We start from the raw sequence: 11956 nt of genomic DNA, 5'->3' as shown, positions 1-11956 counted from the left end.
GCTACACAACTCCAAGTAAAGCATAATAGAGCTATTTGCATTAATTATTTTCAATGATGAAGAACATTATCACTTATTAAATGAAGTATATTTTTTAAAAGATCACTTATCAAATATTAATACACTTATTTAAAACTGATTAAAAGCTATTGAAACTTTCTTTGGTAATTGAAAATTATTTGTATTGATTTTTAGTATTGTAAATGATTTTTTCTAGTTGAAACTAACTAAAAGTGATTGTCATTAAATATATATTTTTATAAAAATGAATTAATGAAAATCTTAGTTTACATTTACTTATGTCAATATCATACTTCAGGAAATCATTATAATAATTTAAGAATTAAGCTTACCTCGATTGAATAATAAATACAATTTTCTCAAAAATGTTCTTAAAAGAAGGAAAATTTGATATTAATAATTTAATTTTTTACCCATCCGTTGTGAATAATTCTATCTTTAGATTAATTTTTTTTAATTCAACCTTTGCCTTTAATTTGCTACCAACATAACCTTTTAATTTATAATAATTCAACCTTTACCCTTAGTTTGCTGTTTAAAGTATACTGACAGTAAACTAAGAACAAAAGTTGAATTAATAAGAAGTAATTTAAAAGTGAATTATTCACGATAAATTAATAAAAAATTAAATTATTAATTTTAATTTTTCCTAAATTTAATTCACCCCTTAACCCGCTGCTATTATACTGCTATCCTCTAATAAAATAAACAAAAACCATTGCAACTTCATAAGTGATCCCATCTTCAAAAACTGTGCTTGACAATTTTTATATCTCTAGACCCACAAGGCCACAAAACTCCAGAGTCTAGACATCATTATTAAGCTGTTCAAAACCCATTATCTTCCAACCCATAGATTCCCATTCCAGTACTTAATTTGCAAGATCTAAACTAATCAATATCGTTATTATCCTGGCCAATGTAATTTATTCACAAAATTAAAGTCCTTAAACGTTTATTTTGATTTTTTTTCCTAACTTTTTTTACTCCCAGTTCCCACGTGGGGGATGCCCATTATCAATGACATCTTACTCCTACTAGAACTCTACAATTTCTCATTTTCTCCCTCTAGAGATCTTGAACAATACTAATTTTTTTCACAGCCCATCTTTTTCTGTTCAAAACCCTCTACAACCGACTTTTTTGAAGTAAAAACTAAGGCCTACTCGTTGTATTTTGGTAGAAAGCTGGAGAATTTATAAACATTATGTGGTAATTATGCTTCAGTATATACATTTTTCTGATTTAATTTATGCCCATGTTTACATCTTTGAATCTCCTGCTCATTTAAGTTTGTGGGTATAGACTAGTTTTTTGTGGGTTTTTTTGTACTATGAATTTTTTGATAGATGAAATTTTAGCTAAAGTTTGATCCTTTTTATGAGTTGGATCTTCATGTTTTGTTATTGGGTTCAATGGGAAAGGTGGGAACTTTCATGCTTCTAAAGGTTGGAAAATGGTGTTTTGTGCATGGTTTATAATGATGATATGATTATGACAAGCATGATGGAAGTAAGAATTTGATGCAAATGGTGGTATGATTGTGATATTGAAGTTGTAATCTTGCTAATTTATGTGGAAAAATTGAGAATTTGATTGTTTTTAAGATTGGATTTTATATAAGGGTTAGTTGTCCATTTGTTAAGGGTATCTAGACTAGTTAAAATGGCTTCAATTAGAAGAACACTTTCTCCTGTTCCTCGTCCTGGTTCGAGATCGAATGGTGAAGCTTGTTCAGTGGCATCTCCATTATCTAAATCATCATCTGTTGTACAAAACCCTTTACAACCAAATGGATTATCATATTCTTATTTTAATTCATTGGAGTATGCATTGTATAAGGTGCATAACTATATACTTGGTTGGTTCTCACATAGATCGTCGCGTCCGTTAGATAGATCAAAACCTAAAGGCCATGTATGGAAGAGGGCACTCCTACATTTTCTAGTATGCTTCTTGGTTGGACTATCTATTGGGTTGACCCCTTTTGGCTCTATGAATTTCCCAGCAAGAATTTCGCCTCATCATCAAACTCTTTTCTTTGACATAATTCCTTCGAGTGTTAAATACCCTCCTTTTAGTGCTAGGAATATTTCCATGGCTGACGAGAATAAGTTGAATGTGGAAAATGCTACCTTGCAAGAGCAAGTGGAAAGTATATCAAGTGAAACACTTGCTATTAAACTGGTTATTGAGGACCCACCATTGGAAGTTAACAAGCTCTTGATAGTTATTACCCCAACGAATTCTCGGCCATTTCAAGCTTACTATCTCAATCGATTGGGACAAACGTTGAAACTTGTTCCACCACCATTGGTATGGATTGTTGTTGAAATGGACTCTCAATCTATCGAAACAGCAGAGATTTTGAGGAAGACTGGACTTATGTACAGACATTTGGTTTGCAATAAGAATATAACTGATATAAAGTACAGAAATGTTTATCAGAGAAATGCTGCCTTGGCACATATTGAAACGCATCGCCTTAATGGAATCGTATATTTTGCAGATGATGCCAATGTTTACTCTGTTGATCTTTTTACTCAGTTGAGGCAGATAAGGTGCATATCTCTCACAAAATTTCCGTTTGTTGTTTACGATATTTTCTTATTTGTTGCATTTAAGGTTGTTTGTATGTGCACGTTTTTATTGAGTTTGCTAGATTTAGGTTTTAATACTATGTCTATAGTCAAGTACATTCCAATTATAGGTGGAAAACACTCTCTAATGCGAAATATCTGAAAAAGGGCCAAGATGATCAGCTCGTATTAGCGGGTTTTGGTCTTACCCGAGGATTTGATTTCCTTTTTTGGATGTGCTGCTTTATTGAGGTTGTTTGTATGTGCGCGTTTTTGTTGAGGTTGCTAGATTTAGGTTTTAATGCTGTCTATAGTCAAGTACATTTCCAATTATAGGTAGATAACAGTCATAACACTCTCTAATGCGAAATATCTGAAAAAAGGCCAAGATGATTAGCTCGTATTAGCGGGTTTTGGTCTTACCCGAGGATTCGATTTCCTTTTTCGGATATGTTGCTTTATTTTTTGGCGTTTTGCATGCCTAAAGGCTGATTCATGACGTCTATCATGTTTACATATACATAACATCGGTTAAGTTATAGTAAACTCTTTCAGTTTCATGGATTGTGGGTGTAATCTATGTGCCTCGGGGTTTACCACCCACATAAGTGAGTGGGCTCTTGTGAAAAAAAAGGTTGTGCTCACAATCCACGTCTAGTTTTTATGTATTGTTGGGTCACATTGTGATTTGTGAACTTACTTTCATGTCTTCTCGCTTTTTTATAGAATGTTGCTGGAGCAATCAGCCTTAATAAAGAAAGAAAAAGTTTGTCGATGATGGTGTCACTATAGAAATGCCTTTCAACTTTGTAGCTGCTTTTGATATTCTTCTCCACAATTGAAAAAATACGTCTAATAATAATTAATAATTTGATTAATTAACTAGTTTTAGTTGGGCCTAATGGTAGACACCGTTATGTAAGCCTTTACTTTCCAAATATGTGGTCCTATGTCCCATTAAACTTGCTACAAGTACAAATTCACGCTTTTTAAGTTATTGGTTGGTTTTAGGGAGAACGAGAGAATATATTTGAAATGTGTGGGTAAAAATAAAGAGAGAAATTATATGATTGAAGGATACTTAATGAGTGTGTGGGGTCATTTCCAAAGAAGAAAATGTAGCAAATTAAGTACGTGAAAATTGTTACAAATTGACCGGGATAGAGGGAAGGAGTAAATGTTTGAATGAGATTTTTCTTGTAAACAATGGTTGTAAAAATTTGCATCTAAATTATATGGCTAGTTTTTTCTTATGTTCTACCCTTGTCTAAGTGATTTTGTTTTTTACTTCTCGTAGTAGCTTACTAAGATTCTAGATCTGAGAATCATGGATTGGCCTAATGGTTGAAGGTTTTTTCTTTCACTTTTGCGACAACAGCTTGATTCTCACTGCGTACACTAAGGATGAATTTCTCCTTCCCCTTGTCTATATGGGTATTCTCGATCCTTATCCCCGATCAAAAAAGAGAAGTTTCTAGATAATAGGAGGCTATAGGCACATAGATCTCTTGGGATACTCTCTTGTTTCAAATAAAAAGTGTTTGTATATCATCAAGACCGTTGGCGGTTGATCTCTGAATAATGGAAGGGACAACTCTTTTTGACTGATTATGAAAATTAAGAATGAGACATTTTATTTCCTATAAAGGTTCCTATCATTTGATTAACTTCCATTTCTATTTCTAATACTGCCATTTAGTACTTTCTGATTTTGATGTCTGGGATCTGGGTACATGATTACAGGAGATTTGGGACTTGGAAGGTGGCCGCACTTTCGATGAGGGGTGCAATTTTTCGTGATGGCCCTGTATTTAATGGGAGTGAGATTATCGGTTGGAGCACTCGTGAATTGACTCGGCGATTTCATGCTGATATGTCTGGTTTTGCTTTCAATAGTACTATACTATGGGATCCAAAGAGATGGCACCGCCATATACTTGAGCCTATTCGGCAGATTGACACTCTAAAAGAGAGATTCCTGGTTGGGTTCAATTCTTTTTTTTTTTTTTTTTTTTTGCAATTTTTGTCTTCTTCTTGAAGGCAAAATAAGTTGTCTCTCTATATGTATGTCATTGTTCAAATGGGCTTATCTTTTGGAAAGAATAACAATTTATTGGAATCTAGAGCTTTGTTACCTGGACTCGTCACTTAAGCTTAGGTAGCCGTGTCGCTCCCTTTATAGTTGACACTCGGTCATGGGTATTGAACTTGGACATTTCAATTTTGGTTCAAAATATTAAGTTTTTTCATAAAGTAGCCAAGTCAGACACTTGGACACGTACCCAAGTCGGACATAGGTATATAAGTGAAAGTGTCTAATCCCGACAATATGACGGATCGGGAGTATAGAAAAGGGTTATTAACTAGAAACACGGAACATAACTTCTATTTTCTTTTCGGTCGGGGGAATTATCTGCATTTCTCGGGCTGCAGCGTGTGGACTTAAATTCTAAACACGAAGTTATCTAACTAGTTGTTTAGTGCTAATGCATCTTTATATCATTTGTCTTTTTAGGCGAGTGCGTTCATTGAGCAAATTGTAGAGGATGAAAGCCAAATGGAGGGGTTACTAGGGAATTGCTCGAGCATTATGGTATGGCGCTTTCCCCTTGAATCATCTTCCTCATCATACCCTCGCCAGTGGTTTATCAGCAGAAATGTCGAGAAGCAACTTTCAACTGAAGTGGTATGACCTGAAGTAAGAAGGTATCGGAAATCCTCTTTGTTCTCTACTTTTAACTGTTTTTGTCCTGAGTTTCAAGGGGTTATTGTTTAAGTCATTCGAGCTTTACAAACATCCTGTTTTGTGCTTGCACTTTTGATCATACCGAAAACATTGTTGAAATGGCCACCATATTCATGTGATTTCTTAAGAGTTAAGACGTTGCCTACTATGTTTAGATGCTCAAACCGAACAATGTATCAAATACTATCAGTTGATCTACTTAGTATACCTGCAAAAGACGTCTTTTAACCATGAGCAACCTTGTTGCCGGTACTGGCATGAGAATAGATGTCTCCATGGACCATTTATTCAATAATCAAAATAAAGTCCTAAGAACGTGGTATTTGAAGAGTTTACTCGCAAAAAACCTGCCTCCAAGGGTTGGGCGTGTCGGCGGGACCATAGAAGAGGTCAGCTCTAGTCACCTTTAGAAAACCCAAAGGGCTAAACCCCCATATCATTTAGAAAAACAGCCAAAGCCAAAGGAAAAACCGAACCATGAATGGAGAACCTGTACAAACACTAATTCAACTCATAACACACAAGCTGAAACTAAAGAAAAATGTCTTTAGCTTTCAACCCAGTCGTCCGGGTGAACTTCTTTCAAGGACATCAAAAATCTCTATTATGAAATTTTAATCTTCTCCTACTCATCCTCTCATTTTGCATGGCTCTCTATACCTGGAGATTTAAATTGATTGCATGTATTTCATCTGCCCTCTCCCTTGAGGGGGTACGGATATCATATGTCCGTTACCTCTTCCCCGAACCCTAACTTTGTGCGGAACACTGGGCTGATGGCCATGGCCTTGACCATGATCAATCTTCTAAGATGCTATTAATGCATATAAAAGTACACATTCTTATGGATACAAATATTTGTGAACTCAACCTTTTGCATTATACATGAAAAGCTACTCGTTCTTTGATAATTTAAGATCAAAGATAGTATTCATTCCTTTTTTTTTTTTTTTTAACTCTTTTCCCTTTTGAAATGCAGAAATTAATACTCCCTAAAAGCATAGAACACATTGCAAAACAGCAAGTGCAGCTTATACTAATTTTACACCCCCAACAAGAAGAGGGAGTGTATCTAGGTTTCGAATTTTTTGCGGGGCTAGATATTGTAGTTATACAGATCTTTAGTGATCTTCCGTCCCTGGCTCGCCATATATTAGTTTTGCCTTTGCAAAGATGCAAAAGTGCATTGAGATTTCTATTCTAGGATTGTGAAATTGTTCAAACTAGAATCTATCATTGAGTAGTAGAGAGAATTCAATCCGTTTTTCGCATTTTTTTGTAGTTTCAGGCTGATGAAAAATTGTAACTTGGTATTTTCAATTGTGACTTGTGGGGAATTTGTTGATACATCATCATTAGCTTATATATTAGTCTAAAATCTTTTTGATTTTTCGATGTGATATCATATATGGATTATTTTTTCCAACAAAATAAATAGACTATATTTCTATCGATGTTAATCTAATTATACTTCATATCCTAAAGTTCATCATGGGGTGTTTGGCAAAATTGTTAAATGAGCAATTTTAGCTTATTTTGTTACAAATAGAGGATTGGGTAGTCAAACCATCCAATGCTAATATTTGATAAATTAGTTGGTTAAAACAATTTATTGTTATGAATAAACAATTTTTGAACTAGTTGATCAAATCAACCACTGTAACCAACTATCAGTTACCATCTATCAGTTGTTTTTCAATCACCCACATAATGTAAATGTATAATATATGAAACAATATCTATAAACATAAACTTAATATTAGACATATGGGGAGGTTTTGATCATGTTCAACACATTTGACCGTTCAATATAAAACTACGTAGCATATGTTAAGTGTTTAATGATGCAACGTTGTTAACAAAATATCTTACTTTTTAAAATTGCACGAAATCTTCAAAGAAGTTGTCAATTTTTGTCCCACCTCTGAATCAGACAATCTTATAGTCCTTATGGACACTACAACTATGCAGTTGCTTCTTCATCTTCACCCATGGAGGAGACAATACAGGACTCTTCTGGATCACATTGATGGATTCATTACCCTCCATATCTTCATCTCTTAAAGGTGATTTCCTCATTTCTTGCAACAATTTAACTCTCCATACCTTAAAAGTTTGATCCAAGCTCCCACTATAGACCAAAAAACTCATAGCACTTAAATCCTCAAGCTGCACCCTAGCAGCCAAGCATGTAATAGGCCCTCTATGCCCTTCCAAAACAGCAAGGCAATCATGGTTTGAACTTCTTTTTTGTCTCTTCCATATCCTTATTGTTGAGTCCTCAGATCCACTAATGACTAAATTCTCAAGGACTACAAGGCAAAGGACTCCAAATTGGTGCCCTTGTAGAACGCCTCCGTGACTGTATCTGCAAGAGGATAATTCTATAGTAGTTGACTTTTATAATATTTGTATGTTTGAAAATTACTAAGAAATATTAATTAATTTGGGTTAAATATATATTTTTCAATAAAATATTTGCTATTTCTATATATTTATACTAATAAACTCAATAATTCCTCTTTACACATAATACATCCAACTATCAATTGACTCCACCCAAGTATCAGAGTTGTAGTCCAGATATGAACCACAATTAAATAACGGTAATAACAATAAAAGGTAATTGTGGTTTGTTTCTAGATTACAATCCAAATACTTGGGTTTATACCGAATTAATTGATTAATTTGATAGTGAGGTCTATTTTGAGCAAATAGAATGATAAACGGTTAAGATTGCAATGTTGTAGTGATTGGCTATAAATTACCTATAAGAAAGTTGTTGCTCCCAAAAGTTAATAGATCCATCTGAAGATCCTGAATACAAGAAACTTTCTTGTAATTGAGACATGCTTATAGCTAAAGCATAAATTGGGTTTCCAAGAAAACAAAGAACCTTGAAAAGGGTATGAGAGGTTTCCCCATAAACCCTTAACCATATTTTTATTGTCCCATCTGAAGAGCAAGTAAAAAGGTAGCCATTTAGTTGGTTAATTACCATGTCATTAACATTTCCTCCATGAGCTATAAATGTGTCTACACACTTCTTGTCATTTATGCTCCAAGCTTTAATGGTTCTATCAAAAGATCCACTATATAATATCCCTTCAATATGGTAATAAGCCATACAAGATATAATTTCTTCATGTTGTTGGGTAGTTTGTTTAGAGATGAGGGATTTTAGATGGTGATTATATGGTAAGGTAGTGACCTTTCTAGGCCTAAAACTACCATTATTAGACCTAATGTTCCAAACCCTAATTTTGTGATCTTTGTGTGAGGTGAAAAGCCAATTAGAATAGGTCACCATGGCTCGAACATCGCCTGAGTTTGCGTGTATGTAACCTTTTGCATGGCAGTTGCTAGACAGCGATTGCCATGCATGGACTCGACGACTGTTCGAGCCAGTGAAGACAAGGTCTTCTGATACCGCGATGGAATGAATATTTCCATTGCGGTGTAAGGAGGAAATGCAACAGAAAAGAAGAGAAGGCTGGGAAGGGGTTTGTAGAGGGGAATAAGACCATAATGATTCAGGGCTTTGAGGTAGCACTGGTGAGGCTTGAGGATCCAAGTGGGTTGGATGAGAATTTAGGGGAAGGTTTTCATGGAGTTGGGTTGTAAAATGATGAAAGCTTGGAGATTCATCTTTAGTTTCTTCATTAATTAAGCAAGAAAGGGTTTTATTGTGATTCATTTGACTATACAAGTAAAAGGAGGTAACAAAAAAAACATAAGTTTGAATATCAAGCATGTTTTGAAGTTATGCAAGCAAAAGCATGTATTTATATAAAACTTGTCTTGTATGAAACTGTCTCAACATAAAATAGACTCGTATAATTAATTAACTTTTTTAATTATAAATAATTACTTTAACACATGAAATATACATAGATCAGTGATAGACCGAAAAACTTAACCGTAGAGTCATCAAAATTGATTATGATAATTAAACGAAAAAAAATAAGGGGTCATAATATTCTTTATATGTACTTCAATAAGATATTTAAAATTTATTTTTTTTAAAAATAAAATTCGATATAATTTACAATTAATAGTAGAGCTTAACCATTCCAACCCCTAAATAGATCAAACATGGTACGTACATCATAAGAAAGTTACCTAATCATTGTACAGAAATTTTTTTAATTATGATTAGTTTTTAATGATTAAAGTTGGTTGGAAAGTGAAAAATAAATAAATTTTTGCATAAGAACAGAAAACCAGTTAAGTTTTTTTGCAGGAATTAATTGGTCAAAAAAGAATAGAATGAGAGTGACAAGACATAGCAAAAACAATAATATCTTAAAATGGTAGGGCAGGTCAAAAGAGAAATGATAATAATAGTAACATAGGACACATTGTTTAAAAAGCGTGATAATAACTATGATTAATGCTTAGCTCTGCCTCTTATAAAAAGGGTGTTACTAAATATCGCCACCCCTTTTATTTTATCGCTACCCCTTGAAATTACGTATTTGCTTTTGGAGTTTAAAAAATTACAAAATTGTCACTGGACTTAAAACTTAATTAATAAATGTAAATCACACCTAATAACACTATTAACAATTTAATGCGGAAGATTTGTCTATATATATCGAATTCTGAGATGCGTATGAAGTACGAATTAAAACACAGTACTATCTCTCTAAAAACTCTTAAAGAAGTTGTCACCCGTAATTGGTTAAATATGGCTAACGAAAGCGACTATGAATCAGATGCAGTACGTAAATTTTTCGATTTGAATCGTTGGAAATTTAAAAAAAAAAATAAATCGTGGTTCAGTCGCCCATTTTTGTGCGATTTATAATTTTTTTTTATTTTTTTTACTTTTATTTACGTAATTTTATTATTATTATTATTATTATTATTATTATTATTATTATTATTATTATTATTATTATTGTTGTTATTGTTTTAGTTTTCATTATTTTATTATTATTATTATTAATTTTATTATTATTATTATTATTATTATTATTATTATTATTATTATTGTTGTTGTTGTCGTCGTCGTTTTAGTTTTCATTATTTTATTATTATTATTAATTTTATTATTATTATTATTATTATTATTATTATTATTATTATTATTATTATTATTATTATTATTGTTGTTGTCATTATTATTATTATTATTATTATTGTTGATATATTAACTTTTTAAAATTTTTTTCTTTTTTTTATTTAAGTAATTATTATTATTATTATTATTATTATTATTATTATTATTATTATTATTATTATTATTGTTGTTGTTGTTGTTGTCATTATTAATTTTACTTTTCGTTATTTATTTATTATTCTTATTATTATTATTATTATTATTATTATTATTATTATTATTATTATTATTATTATTATTATTATTATTGTTGTTGTCATTATTATTATTATTATTATTGTAGTCATTATTATTATTAATAATTAAAAGAAAAAGAATAATTTAATAATAAAATTAATAACAATCACAAAAATAAAAATAAAAAAAATAATATCAGTAACAATAATAATAATACCAACAAAAATAAAATTAAAAATAACAATAATAATTATCAAAAACAAACGAAAAAATAAAAATAAAAAAATCGCCTAGATCTGGGTGATTGGACCCCGGTTCAATCGCCCCATTTTTGGTGATTGAACAAGGGTCCAATCGCCCAGATCTGGGCGATTTATTTTTTTTTTTTTAATTTAAATAATTTAAATTCGAAAAATAAAAAAAAACACAACAACAACAGCAATAATAAAAATTATAATAATAATTATAACAAACATATTTTCATTAATAAATTTATAATCAAAACATAAAAATATATTTAATAATAAAAAAATAAAAATCACAACAATAATATCAATAATAATAAAATTATTAAAACAACAGTAATAATAATAATAATAATAATAACAATAATATAATTAAAATTTATAATAATTATACAAAAACAAACGAAAAAAAAATAATTTAAAGTTGAACCGCCCAGATCTGGGCGACTGGACCCCAGTCGCCCAGATCTGGGCGGTTTAACTTATATTTTTTTTTTCGTTTGAAAATTTAAATTAATTACATTCGAAAACAAATTACCTCAATTAATTGTTTGCGGATTGAACTTAGTTTTTTCTCCAATAATTTGCATTTGTAAGTTGGTTTTTAAGTATGGTAGGAAATATTTTAGTGAGAATGTGGTATATATAGAAAATTTTAGATTCGAGGGCAAAATTGTAATTTTTTGATTATTCAGGGGCAAATACGTAATTTTCTCAGGGAGTGGCGATAAAATGAAAAGGGTGGCGATATTTAAGGATTGGGTATAAAAACTATCATCCATTTTATTATGCATATTGAAGTATCACTTTTTTATGCAATTGAATCTATAAGTTTGATTATTTGTATTTTAAATTATTATTAGTTAAAAATTATAAAAATTTAATATAAAAAGTACCGATTATACAATTCAAACAAGATTTCAATTGAGTATATTTTTCTTATACATTAGATGCAATATATTAAATAATGGATAAATAGAATTATGTCTAATATAACAAGTATTTCAGAATGAAGAAAGTATATGTAAATAGCTGACAATGTGCGGTCAATTTTTTCGCAAAT

At 31.3% G+C, this 11956-nt stretch overlaps 2 protein-coding genes across 3 annotated transcripts; one reads left to right on the top strand and one right to left on the bottom strand.

Moving 5' to 3' along the window:
• Window positions 1-807: 807 nt before the first annotated feature.
• Window positions 808-7423, top strand: LOC130804596 (probable beta-1,4-xylosyltransferase IRX9H). 2 transcript variants are annotated; one of them, XM_057669093.1, is made up of 4 exons: window positions 808-2582; window positions 4344-4581; window positions 5116-5306; window positions 6326-6822. In XM_057669093.1, exons 1-3 carry the CDS (start codon window positions 1687-1689, stop codon window positions 5290-5292), a joined length of 1311 nt encoding a protein of 436 aa, XP_057525076.1. In that variant the 5' UTR covers window positions 808-1686; the 3' UTR covers window positions 5293-5306; window positions 6326-6822. The 2 variants fall into 2 exon arrangements, with proteins under 2 accessions (XP_057525076.1, XP_057525075.1); XM_057669092.1 differs by lacking the exon at window positions 6326-6822 and adding an exon at window positions 7318-7423 and having other exon boundaries at window positions 831-2582.
• LOC130803789 (protein JINGUBANG-like) lies at window positions 7093-9100 on the bottom strand. The gene is made up of 2 exons (XM_057667991.1): window positions 8115-9100; window positions 7093-7714 (listed from the first exon to the last, which is right to left on the bottom strand). Exons 1-2 carry the CDS (start codon window positions 9098-9100, stop codon window positions 7276-7278), a joined length of 1425 nt encoding a protein of 474 aa, XP_057523974.1. The 3' UTR covers window positions 7093-7275.
• Between the last annotated feature and the right edge of the window lie 2856 nt (window positions 9101-11956).

This window comes from Amaranthus tricolor, chromosome 17 (assembly GCF_026212465.1).
Source record: "Amaranthus tricolor cultivar Red isolate AtriRed21 chromosome 17, ASM2621246v1, whole genome shotgun sequence".
NCBI lineage: Eukaryota > Viridiplantae > Streptophyta > Magnoliopsida > Caryophyllales > Amaranthaceae > Amaranthus > Amaranthus tricolor.
This window is presented reverse-complemented; position numbering and strand designations above follow the sequence as displayed.

Coding starts and splice junctions, on each gene's coding strand:
- LOC130804596 (XM_057669092.1), top strand. CDS start 1,687: ATGGCTTCAATTAGAAGAACACTTTCTCCTGTTCCTCGTCCTGGTTCG. Junction 2,583..4,343: donor ACTCAGTTGAGGCAGATAAG/GTGCATATCTCT, acceptor ACATGATTACAG/GAGATTTGGGACTTGGAAGG. Junction 4,582..5,115: donor CTCTAAAAGAGAGATTCCTG/GTTGGGTTCAAT, acceptor TTGTCTTTTTAG/GCGAGTGCGTTCATTGAGCA.
- LOC130803789 (XM_057667991.1), bottom strand. CDS start 9,100: ATGCTTGATATTCAAACTTATGTTTTTTTTGTTACCTCCTTTTACTTG. Junction 7,715..8,114: donor GAGCAACAACTTTCTTATAG/GTAATTTATAGC, acceptor ATCCTCTTGCAG/ATACAGTCACGGAGGCGTTC.